Source organism: Merops nubicus, unplaced genomic scaffold (genome assembly GCF_000691845.1).
Source record: "Merops nubicus isolate BGI_N331 unplaced genomic scaffold, ASM69184v1 scaffold8680, whole genome shotgun sequence".
NCBI lineage: Eukaryota > Metazoa > Chordata > Aves > Coraciiformes > Meropidae > Merops > Merops nubicus.
Genome location: NW_008582123.1, coordinates 4,621 through 19,283, shown reverse-complemented (window position 1 = coordinate 19,283; position 14,663 = coordinate 4,621). Strand labels below are relative to the sequence as shown.

Genomic DNA, 14,663 nt, shown 5'->3' with positions numbered 1-14,663 from the left:
TAATACATTAATATATAGAAAACATATGCACCAATATACTATATATATAAACACACAGAGCTTAACATGATATGTTATTTAAATTAAAAAGTGTAATTTTTTACTATGATTTCCCAGATGTTTGGAAAGCAACATTTTGGCAATTTTTCTGTTCAAGAAAGGAAAATGAAAATACTTCACCAGTATAGCCAGATATAATGCATAGTATTCAGCAACAATTTTAGGAAAAAGTGCTGCCCAAGAGGTAGATGAGTACAAGGCATTTTCTGTATTGGACAATCAAGAGAAACAGAAAAGAGGAAAACCCTCCCAAAGAAGCCAAGAAAAAATATTTGTGATAATTCAAGATATAAAAACTGGATTTTTCCACATCCCACTTTGGACTTCAGAACCACTGTTTCAGCATAGAGGCCTAAGTCTTGTGCTTGTGTGTGTACTTTACATTTGAATGTACGTGTATGTATGCACATATCAGGTTTGTAAGGACAGAGAAATGTTTTATTAGACCAGTGTGGTTGGAAAACAGACATAAGGTCTTTGTTGATCTAATATAAGATATGACCTCTAGCCTTGAAACATTTTCTCTCACCCTACCATAACCATAGTTCCAAGACCATTTACACCCAAATTAGAAAAAAATACCCAAAACCACAGCTTCCTTGGAGAACCTAAAAATTGCATCTCCAGTTTTCCACTGCAATACTTAAACCAGACAGCAGATATATGAAACTTGTATAGTTTCCCACTTCATCCTGAATGCTACAAAAACTCTGTGTTCTCCTTAGTCCTAACAGACACAAGCATTAAGTTGCATGTCAACCAGGGATCCTGGATAACAAAACAAGCTTTGACACTGGAGTGAGAGAGAGGCAGCAGCACTGGGGTCCTGGTGTTGCAGTATAAACTAGAAGGTCCACAGGGAAATCTAAACAGTGTATTTTTCTGTTTACCTTCAGATGACAATGTCCAAATGCTTCAACACATCACTGAACGCCTGTTACAAAACCTCCTGTCACTAAGAATAAAAATGGATGGATGAATAATGGTCAGGCTGGACCTTCTGCCTCTTGCCAGCAGTGTTGAGCAGAGATTTAAAAACAGCTTGTAAGCAATATGCAGCCAGTCTAGACCTATATAATCAGACCTAGAATCATCAACATTACAGATACATCAACTTACCTCTGAATATATGTAAGGTAGGTACTTGCTGGTGTTTCTCATAAGACCCTGGTTCATTGACTGAAATGAGTAAAACAATTACTTGTCTCACTATCTTTATTTTTTTTCAAACTATATTCATTGGCAGCATTGAATAGGTATTTCTTTCCTTTTTAAAAGCTTGCATTCTGATTGAAGAAATATGAAGAAAACCTAGTAGCAACCATGTCTTAGCAGGTAAAGGAAAGGGATTTCCCTATTTTTGTTTTCATTCACTGCTACTTCTTTCTTTATCTTCCTGCAAGATTGACATTTTAGTATTTTTATCAGCTGCAAAGCAAGGATAACTCAAATGTACAAATAAAGATGAATATGATGGCTATAGGAAAAGCTCTGCCTTTCAAGATGGGCTAGCCACTATGTTGTGCATATTGGTCTCCATGGTATAAAATGTGTGGCTTCAGGGGGGCTGCAGGGAGGGAGGGATGCTCAGCATTAGATGCCAGTTCCCTGAAGTCACCTTTTAGGATAGGATACAGCTGCAAAAGCTGCACAGTCAAGAAACCTTGTGGTGTTTGTCTACTAGGTAATATAGACATCAGCAATCACTTCTGTGCTAACAGATTATACAAATCAAATGTCATTGCAGTAGAACTGCCCTCTGATGAGATACCCTAATCACTAAAAAAAAGACAACAGCCTTGCAAAGTATTCTAGTGCTAACAACTACAGTTCTTAGTTTCTTTCAGAAGAAAGACTCCTCTGAAAATTATTTCACTCCTTTCTGAAACTGAACTTTGTGCAAGCCTTTCAGATTACTTTGAAGGAAAATGTTGAATCAATCCATGTTCTGAAATGCCTTAGAAAGAAGGAAAATCCCAGCAGTAAACCCACCTAATTAAGTAGGGGTGTATCTAGCCCATAGGCCATTACCACATCTCAGCTTCATATTTTTAAACATCCTGTATGTGGAATGGGTAGTAAGCTCTCCTCATTATTTCTCAAATGAAGCCGAATAGACCTAACCCAAATTACAGCAAGATAAACCAGACAACTTAAGTGATGAAAATTGTACTTTCTGCTCTGCTTTAGGGATGCTCCTGGCTCATCTGTCCTCTGATCAAGGTGAGCCTGATAAAGCTGAAAATTACACTGTGTGACTGGATTGTACGAGATTATCTTTCCCCTGAGAAGTGATTTATTTCAGTAACTCTTGATGAATAAGAAACTTTCAGCTCCAACACACTGCTCTTCTTGTGTGGGCATGGTTCCTTATTGCTTTGAGTGAGAGTATGAGTATCTTACATCTTCGTTATGGTTCAAAGACAAATTTGCATTATAAAACAGACCTTCAGGGACCACAAGTTTCATAAAAAGTGAGAATGATTATCATTAGTTTGTAGGTTTAACTGCAAGAGCTGCAGGCATATCTTCCACTTTTTGAGTGTGAGGAAAATCCAATTTTGGCTTTGAGAGATCTTCCTTTGTAGAATTTGGGGATTCTTGATCTTCAGGCAATTTCAGGAAACGTTGCATGGTATGTTTGAAAACGAGACGAGGATCTGGTCCAGAAAGAGATGGGCAATTGCAGCTCTCTCTTATTTTAAGAGCCTGTGAATACATAGGAAAACAAATCATGCTCATTTAAATAAGAAAATTCCTGAGAAGAAATGTAGTGATATAGTAAAACAATAGAAAAAAAATGAAGAATGAAGAATGAAATTGATTTTCTCACAGACAGTATCTCAAAGAATGGATACTCTAAAAGGTACAACACAAATAGAAGTTCTCCAGCTATTTTATGTGGCACTTGTCCACATTAGTATCTTTTACCTTTTAGTTTGCATTCACGTGTAAATGAAATTTTAATTTACATTCATGTGTAAATCAAAACGACTGCATCAAGAAAAAAAGCCATGAATAATTTAATTCATCGGGTATGTTCTGTTATTCAAGTAACTATATGTAGTTGTCTGGCACAGAAAGGTGGGGAAAAAATCTCAACATAATGGAGATGTAACTGTTCAGCACAAAGATCCAGATGGTTGATCAGCACTGTTAAGGTCCAGTTACAGAAATGATCTCATCTCCAAAAAGCATTTCAGCACACAGCTTACAAGTACTGTGAGAAAATAAAGTTTCCATAATGTTAAAATTTATCTGGATAAAAAGACGAGCACCAAGAGACCAAACTCCTGCTCACTAAGTGCCACTGCTTCCACTCTACAGATTAGAGAGCCAAGGCACAGAGGAGTAAAGAATTCCCAGAGAATTAAAAAGGATTAGTGCAAGCACGCTCGCCTCAGGTGCTCCTGCCTTGTGGGCAGTCTCAGAAAGGCCTGACAAGGGATGAATCCAACATCTCCAATGCACCGCAGAGAAACTGGTATACAACTGGATCAAGTCAGCTGTTTTAAAGAATGCTGAAGTTGGTGTTTATTGTAACAAAGCTGAACATACCTTAATTAGTCCCCACAAACAGGCAGCTCATTCTAGAGCTAACAATGGAGACCCCACAACTACATCCAGTGCAGTACTTTACAAGCAGTTGTACACAGACCTACTAGTACCTGCAGATTCTCCTACCAGACTCATTTAAACTGATCAAGAAAAGATCATATGCATCATACAGCAAAATACTGCATGTAGAATATTACAGGGTCCTACATCTCTGCTGCGAACCATCTTGCTCAAGATTTGTAAAATGAAAATGCCAAGAAAACACAAAGTCAAAACCCAGCCTGATATTTAGCCCTCATCAATGGCCACTGTGCTACAGTGACTTTTGTACAATATTATTTCTATCTTGGCCTCAATTACAGCATAAAACTGCAGGCAGAGTAACATTCAGCTTTATCTTTAATCCTTTCATGGGAAAATAAGTTCAAATTTATATTTTATTCCCCTTCACTTCATAGCCATAGATTCCTGAAAAGTAATGGCCAGACCCTTCTCAAGCTGTAGCCAGGTGCCCCCTGACCAGCACTAGGGACTCTTAGTGGGAAGCGTGGGCTGACTTATTTGTTCTAGATGGATGAAAGAGGAGGAAGAAAGTAACAGAGTTTTCATGGCAGTCCTAGCACTGCACTTCAAAAACAGAGCTGAAACTTTCAATCTGCTTTACATACACTGTAGTTGGCTGAAATATCAAATAATACTCCAGTACACCTATGCATAAGCATTCGCCCAGCATTTTGAAACCATCTGGTACCCTGCCACAGGAGACACTGGAAACATCTTACTAAGCAGATTTTAAAATAGAGCAGAGCTTCTGAACTCATTTCTATGTATAAGGAGGTACCAAAACATACTTCTCCCTTACTTTACTATGGCAAGCTGATAAAGAGTTTGCTGTGAATGGCAAGAAATAAGTAGAAATTAAATTTAACAACTGGTTTTCAAAAAAAGATGCATTCCAGAAATGTAACACCAGTTTCTCCAGCTGTTTCTTGCTGAAATGTAGTATTCAAATTACTGGATGCACAAGTCTGGATTATGCATGCAAATATTCCACTTGTCCAACTTTAAAATATGAATAAAGCTTTCAGTATTTGTTTTTCTACAGCATGATGGGTCCATGTAGTCACCAAGTGTAACTGTACCACTGAACTCTTCTGCTTCAGTGACCAATTAATTTCTGAACTGACATATATGACAAATCAAGAGTTTTCTCTTGCTCTCTTCCAGAACATAAGCTGCTGCAAGACTGCATTAATGTCAAGCAGCATTATTCAAGGCAAACAGAAATTTAAAAATTTAGTCTGTATCCCAGAAAGGGCAACATAATCCTCTAAAGTAACTTAGCAATTTTATCTCTGTTTTTCGTGGCTCTATAGTGCCTGGCCTATTTCCCTGGTCTCGCTCACCTAAAACACTGAAGTCACAACAGCAAATGTTAAGAACAATGCCTCCTAGTTAACAATTGCTGTAGTTGCTGCTATTTTGTTTCATGCTGGTAGCTCTGCAACATCACAAAGACAACAGAGCCAGGCTGAGGAGCTTACGATACAATTTCTCCTGCAAGACAGAACAGCCCAACAGTCACCCGGCCTGTGCTTCCAAAACCACTAGCAACTTCAAATCCAGCTATTTAATACTGCTCAAGTAAATTGTTTTTTGACAGTTTGGGTAAGAGGACAAGTAAAAGCATTCTTAATGAAGTATATGCATATTGATATTCCAATAAGAACATGTTTAACCGATTGCTTTTACTGAAGAATGTTCTCAACAGAGAAGGTGGGCAGAACTGAGACAAGGTTAACTCCCCAGGGTGAGTATGTAGATTCACCTGGGAACAGAGTATTTTAATGCTGTTCTTTTCAGGTTAACTTTCAGAGAAGTACTGCTGTTCAGAACAAAGACCACCTGCATGCTTACTGCTTCAGGACACCTCTAATAAAATATCACAACTGTTGCTTGTAGGTAACAAAGGTAAAGCTGTTTTTCTTATCAATACAATTGCAGTCACCTCCTGCAGCGTGCTGGGAGTAGGGAAGGCATAAGAATGAAGGAGGTCTGCCTCATCCTACTGCTTTCATACAGAGCCTCCCAGCAGAGACCAACACAGAAACCAGTGATTTTTTGCTCTCAATATTAATCCTTCACCACTGTCACAGATACCAGGCTAACTGATGAATCTCAACCCCTTACATTCTTCTGGAGTGCCTCCCACCTCTCAGGCTGTCAGCTCTCTGTGTAAAAGCCACATCATTCTCTTGTCCACACCAGGCCAAGGGTTGTAGTCTCTTGTGTATTAAGTGCAGTCACCTCAGCAGGGCTGACTTATGCTCTGACCTTGCAATTCAGGCAAAAAACTAAGAAATAGCACAATCACATGGGGGAAAAAAAATTGAAAAAAAGAAAACCCTAAGAACCACTGAGCTGCAAAACAAATTACAATTAGCAGGCACAGGGAAGACAACAGGTTCTACAAATAAAAGAGTAGTAAAAAGATGATTAAAAGAATGGATAGATTTGTTACTTGATAGAAAAGAAAAGCCACATATATAATGCTAATACTCAAATCTTTCACTGCCTCTGTTAGCACAGAAAAGAGAAATTGTCACAAAATATTTAACACCTTTAAGGGGAGGACAGAAGCACAGGTCAGTATTTTTTATTATTTTCCTTTAAGTTTTCACATTGATAAGGCTTAATTAATACATTCTAGTCTAGAACTATCTGAAGTAATCTTCATGCCATAAGCAAACAGAAAATATACCAACCCCTTTTGAAAAGGAAGTGAAATAAATATATCTTCAATATCCAAAAGGCAATAGACTGAGGAATAAGCAATAATTTTTTTTATTATTGTTTGGATAAACAGCCAATGTGGATTTGACAAGAACAGGTTTTGCCAAAGTAAATTAATTACCTTTTTTTTTATTTTACAAGATAATTGATCTAGCAAACAAAAGAAAAGCAGTAGAGGCTATATATCCCAACTTGGTATTAGTCTCAAAATGCTGTCAACACAGCATTTCTACAAGAAAGAGTGGGAAATGGGAGGTACAGAGAGTCAAAAATCAAATCTGAGCCAACAGCATGATGTCAAAAAAGCAAATGTTAAGTCAAGATGAATTTTTGTGTCACAGGCAGTGCTCAGCAGACAACCTTCCCCTTTACTCTGTGTAGCTGAGGCTTCAGCTGATGTACAGTGCCCTGCTTGAACAGCATGCCAGGAAAAGGGCAGACAAACTGTAGCAAGTCAGAGAACATTGAAATGAAAGTTTCAGAGGTGAACTAGAAGATCCTACATCCCTCTAGCACTACATTCACAATTTTTCTCTCCAAAAGAATGGTAAGCATCCTTCCTGCTACTCCAAATCACGTGAAGATTTCTTTTTCTGAAAATATAATGCACAGGCCTTGCATCAAACACCTCACCATCTTCCACGCAGATTTCAGTTTCCTATTTAACAGTGTATTTCATTTCCCTAGTTTATAATCCAAGTATCTCCCAGTCTGAGGGGGAAGTCTTTAAAAACATGGGAAATCTTTTAAAATTTCTTTTATTTTCTTTCCATAACAGCACCACTTTGTAACTGCTTACAGTTCTCTTATTTACTAATTCTTCAGGTTGGCTGTAGCTTCCAACTTCTTCAGAAAACCAGATGTAGGATCCTTAGAACTCATTTGATTTGCTCCCTGTCTTTTAATTATGTGAAAATAGAATCCCTGTGATATTCCTGCTCTAATTTACAGTCCCTGAGACTGTTAAGTCACCTCACTGAGACATGCTATTCTGTTACCTGAAGAAAAAATTTCATTTTACATGAACACATCTTAATGTCTACTTGCTTAGAGGTTTGTAGAGAAACATCAAGGTGGCCTGGGAAGTCCAAAAACTTGTCCTTATTTCCCCCAGATAGAGTGGCTGTCTAATAATAGATATTGTATTGTCCTGAAAACCATTTCAGCTTCAAAACCATCAGCATAAAAAACACAACAATGCTCACCATGGATCTGATACTGAGTCTTAAGAAGTACAGCTTCTTCACAGAGAGATACTAGGGAGATAAAAAGGCCCTTTTTGAAATCTAGTTTCTTCCCCGTGGCACTGAATATCCAATGACCATTAAAATATGATAAACATACTGTTCTAGAAAGCTTTAGAAGTATGTGAACAATGAAACAAAAAGGCACTGCTTTAGAATGCCAACAGAGCCCTGGGACTCCTTTTAAATGCCCAAGATCCAGCTTCAGGAAGGCAGCTCTCAGATGAAGGCCTCCAACAACAACTCTCCATGCTTACATGATTCTATACCTTTCATTTTTATTCCACTTCTGCAGTATCAACCTCACACAGTGAATTTCTGTAAAAACAGGAAGTCTTCAGTCCCTGCTTTCTCAACCTACTCCATAGAAAGTTTAAGGTAAAAGACAAATGAAAACATCCCCTCCTCAATCATCTTTTGGAGGAAAATTTCCAGTCCTCCACTGCTCTTGGAAGTGAGAGTGGCTATAAAAAGATGAAGGTTGCTCCCCTTGCTAAACTACAAGAAATAAGGCAGAAATAACATTACTGCCAGTTCTGCACAGTTGCTCAGTTATTTAACTTATTTGCTCAGTCCTGGGGTACAATATTAGAAGTAATTTATCTCATTACCACTTTATAAGCTCATCAATAACTGTATGAAAATAAAGGATCCTGAACCCTTTATGTTCAATCTAACTAAAATTGAGGCTCCACAACAAGTATCATTTTCCATTTAGCTGCTCTAATGCATTACAAAATCCATCAAAACAGTCTCACAACCTGTTTTTGCAAAGTACAGAGTTCGTGTATATTAATTTAAAATATTCAGCCTAGCCAGTCTCCAACATCCAGCTCCTCATGTTGATTTTGATTTATGCCATCACTTAAGAGTATTTAATGCACCTATTCTCATAAAAAGACTCACAAAAATCTTTTTTCCCCCCTTTGAAATCAGTGAACACCTCAACATTTTAGTGCTCCCCCTGTCAATAAATCTTGCAACTGTCTATACAGTTTGGAATTAAGAAAGACTTATAGTGACTGAGAGGTGGTTTTGTTTGTTTTTTCTTAAAAAGAGGAAGAAGAAATTACCAGTTGGTTATAAAAAAGGGAATTTCCAAACACAGTTTAGCTTGCTGTTGTGAAATGCACTACATTTTAAAAGAAAAACAAAATAAAAGGCAAAACCAATCCATGTTATTTTAATGTAGTTGAAAATAACCCCCTATCTAAAGAGATATTAAACAAAACAAGATTACTAAACTTGCAACAGTTCTCTGTCCTTAAGCTACCAGCAAGTAGCACACCAAATTAAGAGAATCCCCAAGTGGCTATCCACTTGGTATTCCTCTGAGAGGAAATCTGAAAGAAAGAACAGAGAAAAGACCACAGATTGATGGGCAATTGTGTGAATTAGCTCAGGTTCCTTTGAGTGGGGTAAACTTTGCTCCCCAGTGTGGCAGAACGGAGATGTGAAGAAAAAAAGCAGGCTGCAAAAATCTACAGAGACCTATCACAACTAGGGTTATTAAAAAAATCTTCTACTTGAGGGTCTGACATTCTTATGAGGCAGTTATTTGAGATGTATTCAATCCCAGATCAGTGAGAGAGACAGGATAGGATGGTGCATTCTCAATTTGACAGCCTAGGGCTAGCTACCAAAGCAGAAGTCAAGACAGTTAAGGAATCCAACTTAAAAAATAACCTAGAATATAATTACATTTTACCTGTGCTATCTTAATTTTTCCTCATTTAATAAAACTTTTAAGGTTGAGAGCTTTGCAACAGAAAATTTCTGTAAGGATAAAAAGAAAGATAAGCACGATGGTAAAAGAGCAGATTGTGAATCAACACCCAAGCAGCTTGTGAACCAAGACCAAACTACCTTTGGCAAGCTTCCTAAGAGAAAAAGACACTTCCTCCAATTGTGCTCACCTCTGGCATAAGCTGGTCTAAGTGCTCAGCTCTGTTCTCATGAGAAGGGTGTGTGGAGAGCCACTCTGGTAACCTGGGCTGCCTTTCAAGGGTCTCTACTACTCCCATTCGTTGCCAAAATAGACTGCTTGCTCGGACATCCACACACGCCTGAAAATAGAAAGAAAATGCATAGACCACTAGATTCTTAAAGTGAAACAATGCACATTCTAATGGATATTGAATTGCAAAAGACATCCTAAGTTTTACACTTCCAAAGCCTGTTTACATGGTCCCCCTTGTACCTGACAGGAAAAGGCTGCTCTAAAATATCTAAATGCAGTAAAAACTTCATCCACATAGACACTGGATTTGTTCCTTCTAACAGCTACATGATTCCACTGATCTTAAAAATTTGCACCTGAAACAATTCAGGAGAAAAACAGATTCATTATTTCTAGCATGTACTTGTTCTTTAGATAACTCAGCTGCTTATTCTTTTTGCTAGACACAGTACAGCAGAAGAAATAAATCATCTCCATAGATATAGGCAAATTTACAGGAAGTATAGAGTTAAAACTATAAAGTGATAATAATTCATACTTAAATATCTCTAAAAACAAACTGCAAAGGCTTTTCTGTAAGTGATTACACTGCCTTTTTCAAGGGTCATCTGTGTAATCCACAACAGATTAAAACAGGATTCTGTAGAATTCTTATCTCCCTCCATAGGAGATATTCAACCACAGAAAGTCATGGAACAGTAACTTTACAAAGGGCACTTGCATATCACCAAACCACCCCTTTATACTTGCTTTTAAATGGAGGGGGAAAAAACAGAACAAGATTTCTTAGATTAGTTTTCATCTGTTTGAGAGACAAAGAGATGAGTACTCAGAAGGTAAGAAAATAACTTTTTTTCCCCCCAGAAATAAAGAAGTGGTGCTTTACCCCTTGCATTTATTTCTTACAACTATTATTATAAAAAGATGACCTGCACAAGAAGAGAAATGCTGAGATACCTCTTTGCTTTTTTTCCTTTCTGGTGTGGTCCCACATTGTTGGTATTAAAAAGCTGCAGGTACCCACACATCAATTACTTTTTTTCCCATGAATTGTATTTACGCCCTTAAATGACTTTAAACTACAAATGCAATTTTAATACCAGATTAAACGTTAATTTTAACAACTCTTATGTGAATATTAATAATTATTAAGAAAAGGAAACTTTCCTTATGAAATATTAACACTAGATGGTGCTGCTTTCATAGCTATCTAGCACTTATCTAGCTCTATTGCACTTGGCTAGAAATGAAAGAATTGAAACACTTCATAATTATCAGCAATCACTGAAAATCTAACCACAATATCAAAAAAGTTCATAAAGTTTACTACATTGTTATGAGAATAGATTTTGTAGATCAGAATTTTTCAGGTGCACTATAATATAGTAAAAAATTCCTCAGAACTTCTCACAATAAATAGGAAAATAAGTGAAAAAAATCCAAATGGCAATTTATATCTTCACATACATTAAAATGAAAGAATTGAAACACTTCATAATTATCAGCAATCACTGAAAATCTAACCACAATATCAAAAAGTTCATAAAGTTTACTGCATTGTTATGAGAACAGATTTTGTAGATCAGAATATTTCAAGTGCACTATAATATAGTAAAAAAATTCCTCAGAACTTCTCACAACAGATAGGAAAATAAGTGAAAAAAATCTAAATGGCAATTTATATCTTCAAATACATTAAATATATCCTACTTACAATAGCTCACTATTTGGCATCCTTCCCTATATACATAGGTAGCTTTTTCTTCTAATAGTAGTAAACTTCATAAAAAGTATCCTGTGCAATTAATAATGCACAACTTTACAAATTTCAATTTTACTGCATACAATTTAGCCAGAATGACTTTGTCTTCCCCTATACACTATTTTATTTCACAGACTGGTGTAGGTTGGAAGGGCCCCTAGAGATCATCTAATCTAAACTCCCTGCCATGGGCAGTGACACCTCTTAATTTCCCACCACTTCATTAATCTACATACCTTTAAATATTGGGGAACCCTCGCACACACTGTTTCCCTCTGTATGAGGTGTGAAACTACCTCTGACTATAATAGAAACTGAAAAAAAATCCCTTAAATTGTTAATAAAAACCAACCAGTTGTAATTACCTTTGCTGCAAACTGAAGTCCCACTTCATCAGCTTCAGCCTCCAATGTTCTGCTGTATGGTCTATCAAACATAAACTGCAAAGAAACACATCAAAGCTCTGTTTCTTGGTTTTGAATGTGGACAGTGCTACAGCATTGTAACTATTTTCCTAACCTCATAAGAAATGGTGTCTACCTATCATGTTCACACTGCATGGGATCAGTATTAATTTTCTTAATGAAATCACATAACAGCATTTCATGTAATTCACTGGTTCTGTGTTCAGTGGAAATTAAATTGTATGTATTTTCACTGCCCCTCTCATCAGCCAGTCTCACAGCATTCTGCAACAACCAAAGGGGTCAATGCCAACTTGAAACTATAATTTTTTTTCTCTTTGCTATGATTTGCATTAAGATTTTTGTTGTAGAAATGGTGTGCTAAAAATTCCAGAGGCTCCCTTAAACTTTCATGACAACTGTCTCTGAACCTTTGTAATAAACAGCCCACAGCATGGAATGTAGCCATCAACATTTTTATGTAGAAATCATTCCTTTGTCTAGATTATCCCCCAACACAAGCTGCAAGTTGCCCTTGAAAAATCACTCTGGAAGATACTAATCTGACCAACCCTTCTTCCCCTTTGTTCTAGGGTATGACATTGTACTAATACATATGAAGAAACAGAAATAGTTTTCTCAAATGATTATTTCATCATATAACTCAGGATCTTCTGGTACATATAATTCATGAAGGTTTGGGCAGCTTTGCCCTAACGTATCAGTTTATAGTAAAGGCAAATCAGGATTAGTTAAAGCAGCCTCCTCCTGCAGAGTTAAGGAACATGTCACAACATTCTGGTCTGGGCATCCATTAGGAAATACCAACTGAATAATGCAGATGTGCAAAGTTAGCACAGAGAAAGAGGCTCTATCAGTTCTTGGTTTGGTTATAAGAATACACCCTCCTTTTAAGATCCAGTGGAAAAGGAAAAAAAAGAGACAAAACAGATAGAACTGAAGAGCCCCAAAGCATCAGTCCAGTTCCCCGAGTACATAAAGGGATCTGTAACTTTTTGGTTCTTTCTGAAGTAGTACTGACAGTTTTTCTTTACTAGGTCAAAAATAAAAGCCAACCACAGCTGAAACTCTGCAGAGTTTTTAAGGCCAAATATGCTGGTTTGTAAGTAAGCATAGGTGAGGTAATTTTCTAAATTCTTATTTTCCTTATAAACCTTAAACAAAAATATATATCTTTGTAATTGGAACGTCTATGCTATGTATGACAGATACTTTGACTGTTACTGAAGGTGAGTTTGATCACTTCCAAACCAGTACAATATCTCATCTATGATATATCTTTCCTACAGCACACTAGGACTGTGAGCTCAAACCCAGATTCCATTTGCAATCTAATGCACAATTCCAACCCACAATGCCAAAATACCAGTTGCAGTTAGCCTAGAAGAGCAGAAAAGATGCTGACAGGGAGTTAAATCTTGCTGTCTAAATTATGAGCAGTCTCAGGATTGATTCACACTTCGTTTTTTCCAAATTCAGCTCTTCAAAATGCTGGCTAGCATTCACCACTGTATTGGTTTCTTAGCTCGTACAATTACTCAAGCTCTTTAGAGATAATTTATGTTCAGAATCCACACATCTACCCATTAGCATAAGAACTACCAAAACAGATTGGGTATGTTTAATTTCATGTTTTTGAGGAAGTGGGGGAAATCTTGGGAAAAGCATCAAGAGAAGTCAAAGAAACCAAAGAGCTCTTTCACTTAAATTCGGATTCAGGTTTTATGATGTAAGCAAAATTTCTTTTTTAAAACCCCACTTTTTAAAAAAGAAACGGATTAGTAACTGTGCAGAGGCAGAGAGTAAATTAAATTAGGCTGCTGAAGAAAACTGGCACCACAAAGCCTCTGAATTTTACTTTACTGGACTATATGCTGTTTAAAAGGATTATTTCAGTAAGTTTTATTATAGCATGGTTTATACTTTAAAAGAATGTTTAGAGTCTCAATTTTCTTATCTTAGAAACCATTCTTACCACTAAGAATATATTTAAAGAATTCCATATATTTTATTTGGTTTAGAAACAATTTAACAACTACTCAAAAACATGGCAACTTCAACATACACAACCTTAAAAGGTCAACTACATTTCAAAGAGACAATCATCTAACTTCATCAGCAAACAGGTACTTGGAGCCTGTGCAGCTGATGATCTAAAGCCCTTCAAGATGGCAAATGAAAAATACACATCAACTAAAGCAGATACAGATTTATAAAACTATATTTACTTTGACAACATACTCAAATATTAATTTTTGCTTATAGTATTTCTCCTCTTGCCTTTCTCACCAAACATATTGTTTAGTGGTGCTATCTCCCCAAGATTAAAAATTAATCTTTGACATATCTCACTGTGATATGTTGATTTCCATGGGATTCAGGAAGGATGATACAGAACCTTAGTCTTACCTCCTTCAGCTTGCTCTGAATCCACTGGCCAAGAACTGCCCAGCTATCCCGAGGACAGATGGCCCAAATCAGAGTCAGGAAGATGAGGGATACAAAATCCAGTAAGTGAACCATGCCAACTTTCTCTGCCTGCAAACACAAATTGTCCTGTTTTCATTCCTTACCATCTGACATTTCTTTAGAACATAACAGAATTTGGAAACACTTTTTTAAAAAAAAACAAAACAAAACTTTTTTTTTTTCCTTTTTTCTATGCAGCCACAGGAGCAGGGTGAGCACAACCTCCCCTGCCTGCACAAAAATATCCAGTCAGATGCAAGGTACTTGCAGTCTAGAATCCACCATAGCTACACAAATACAGTTGGAACAAATACATTTTTGCCAGAGACTCAAAGCACAAGATAAGATGATGGCTGCGTGCAGACAAAGGTCTTGAGTAAAAAGGAACACAA

At 36.9% G+C, this 14,663-nt stretch overlaps 1 protein-coding gene across 1 annotated transcript in view; it reads right to left on the bottom strand.

Moving 5' to 3' along the window:
• Positions 1 to 2,550: 2,550 nt before the first annotated feature.
• The window catches only part of OMA1 (OMA1 zinc metallopeptidase), a 16,171-nt gene continuing 4,058 nt past the window's right edge, over positions 2,551 to 14,663 (bottom strand). Inside the window, exons 5-8 of the mRNA XM_008936616.1 lie at positions 14,212 to 14,340; positions 11,743 to 11,817; positions 9,572 to 9,721; positions 2,551 to 2,769 (exon numbers count right to left, since the gene is read on the bottom strand). Coding sequence (XP_008934864.1) covers positions 2,551 to 2,769; positions 9,572 to 9,721; positions 11,743 to 11,817; positions 14,212 to 14,340 — 573 coding nt within the window. The remainder of the gene's footprint in view (positions 2,770 to 9,571; positions 9,722 to 11,742; positions 11,818 to 14,211; positions 14,341 to 14,663) is intronic.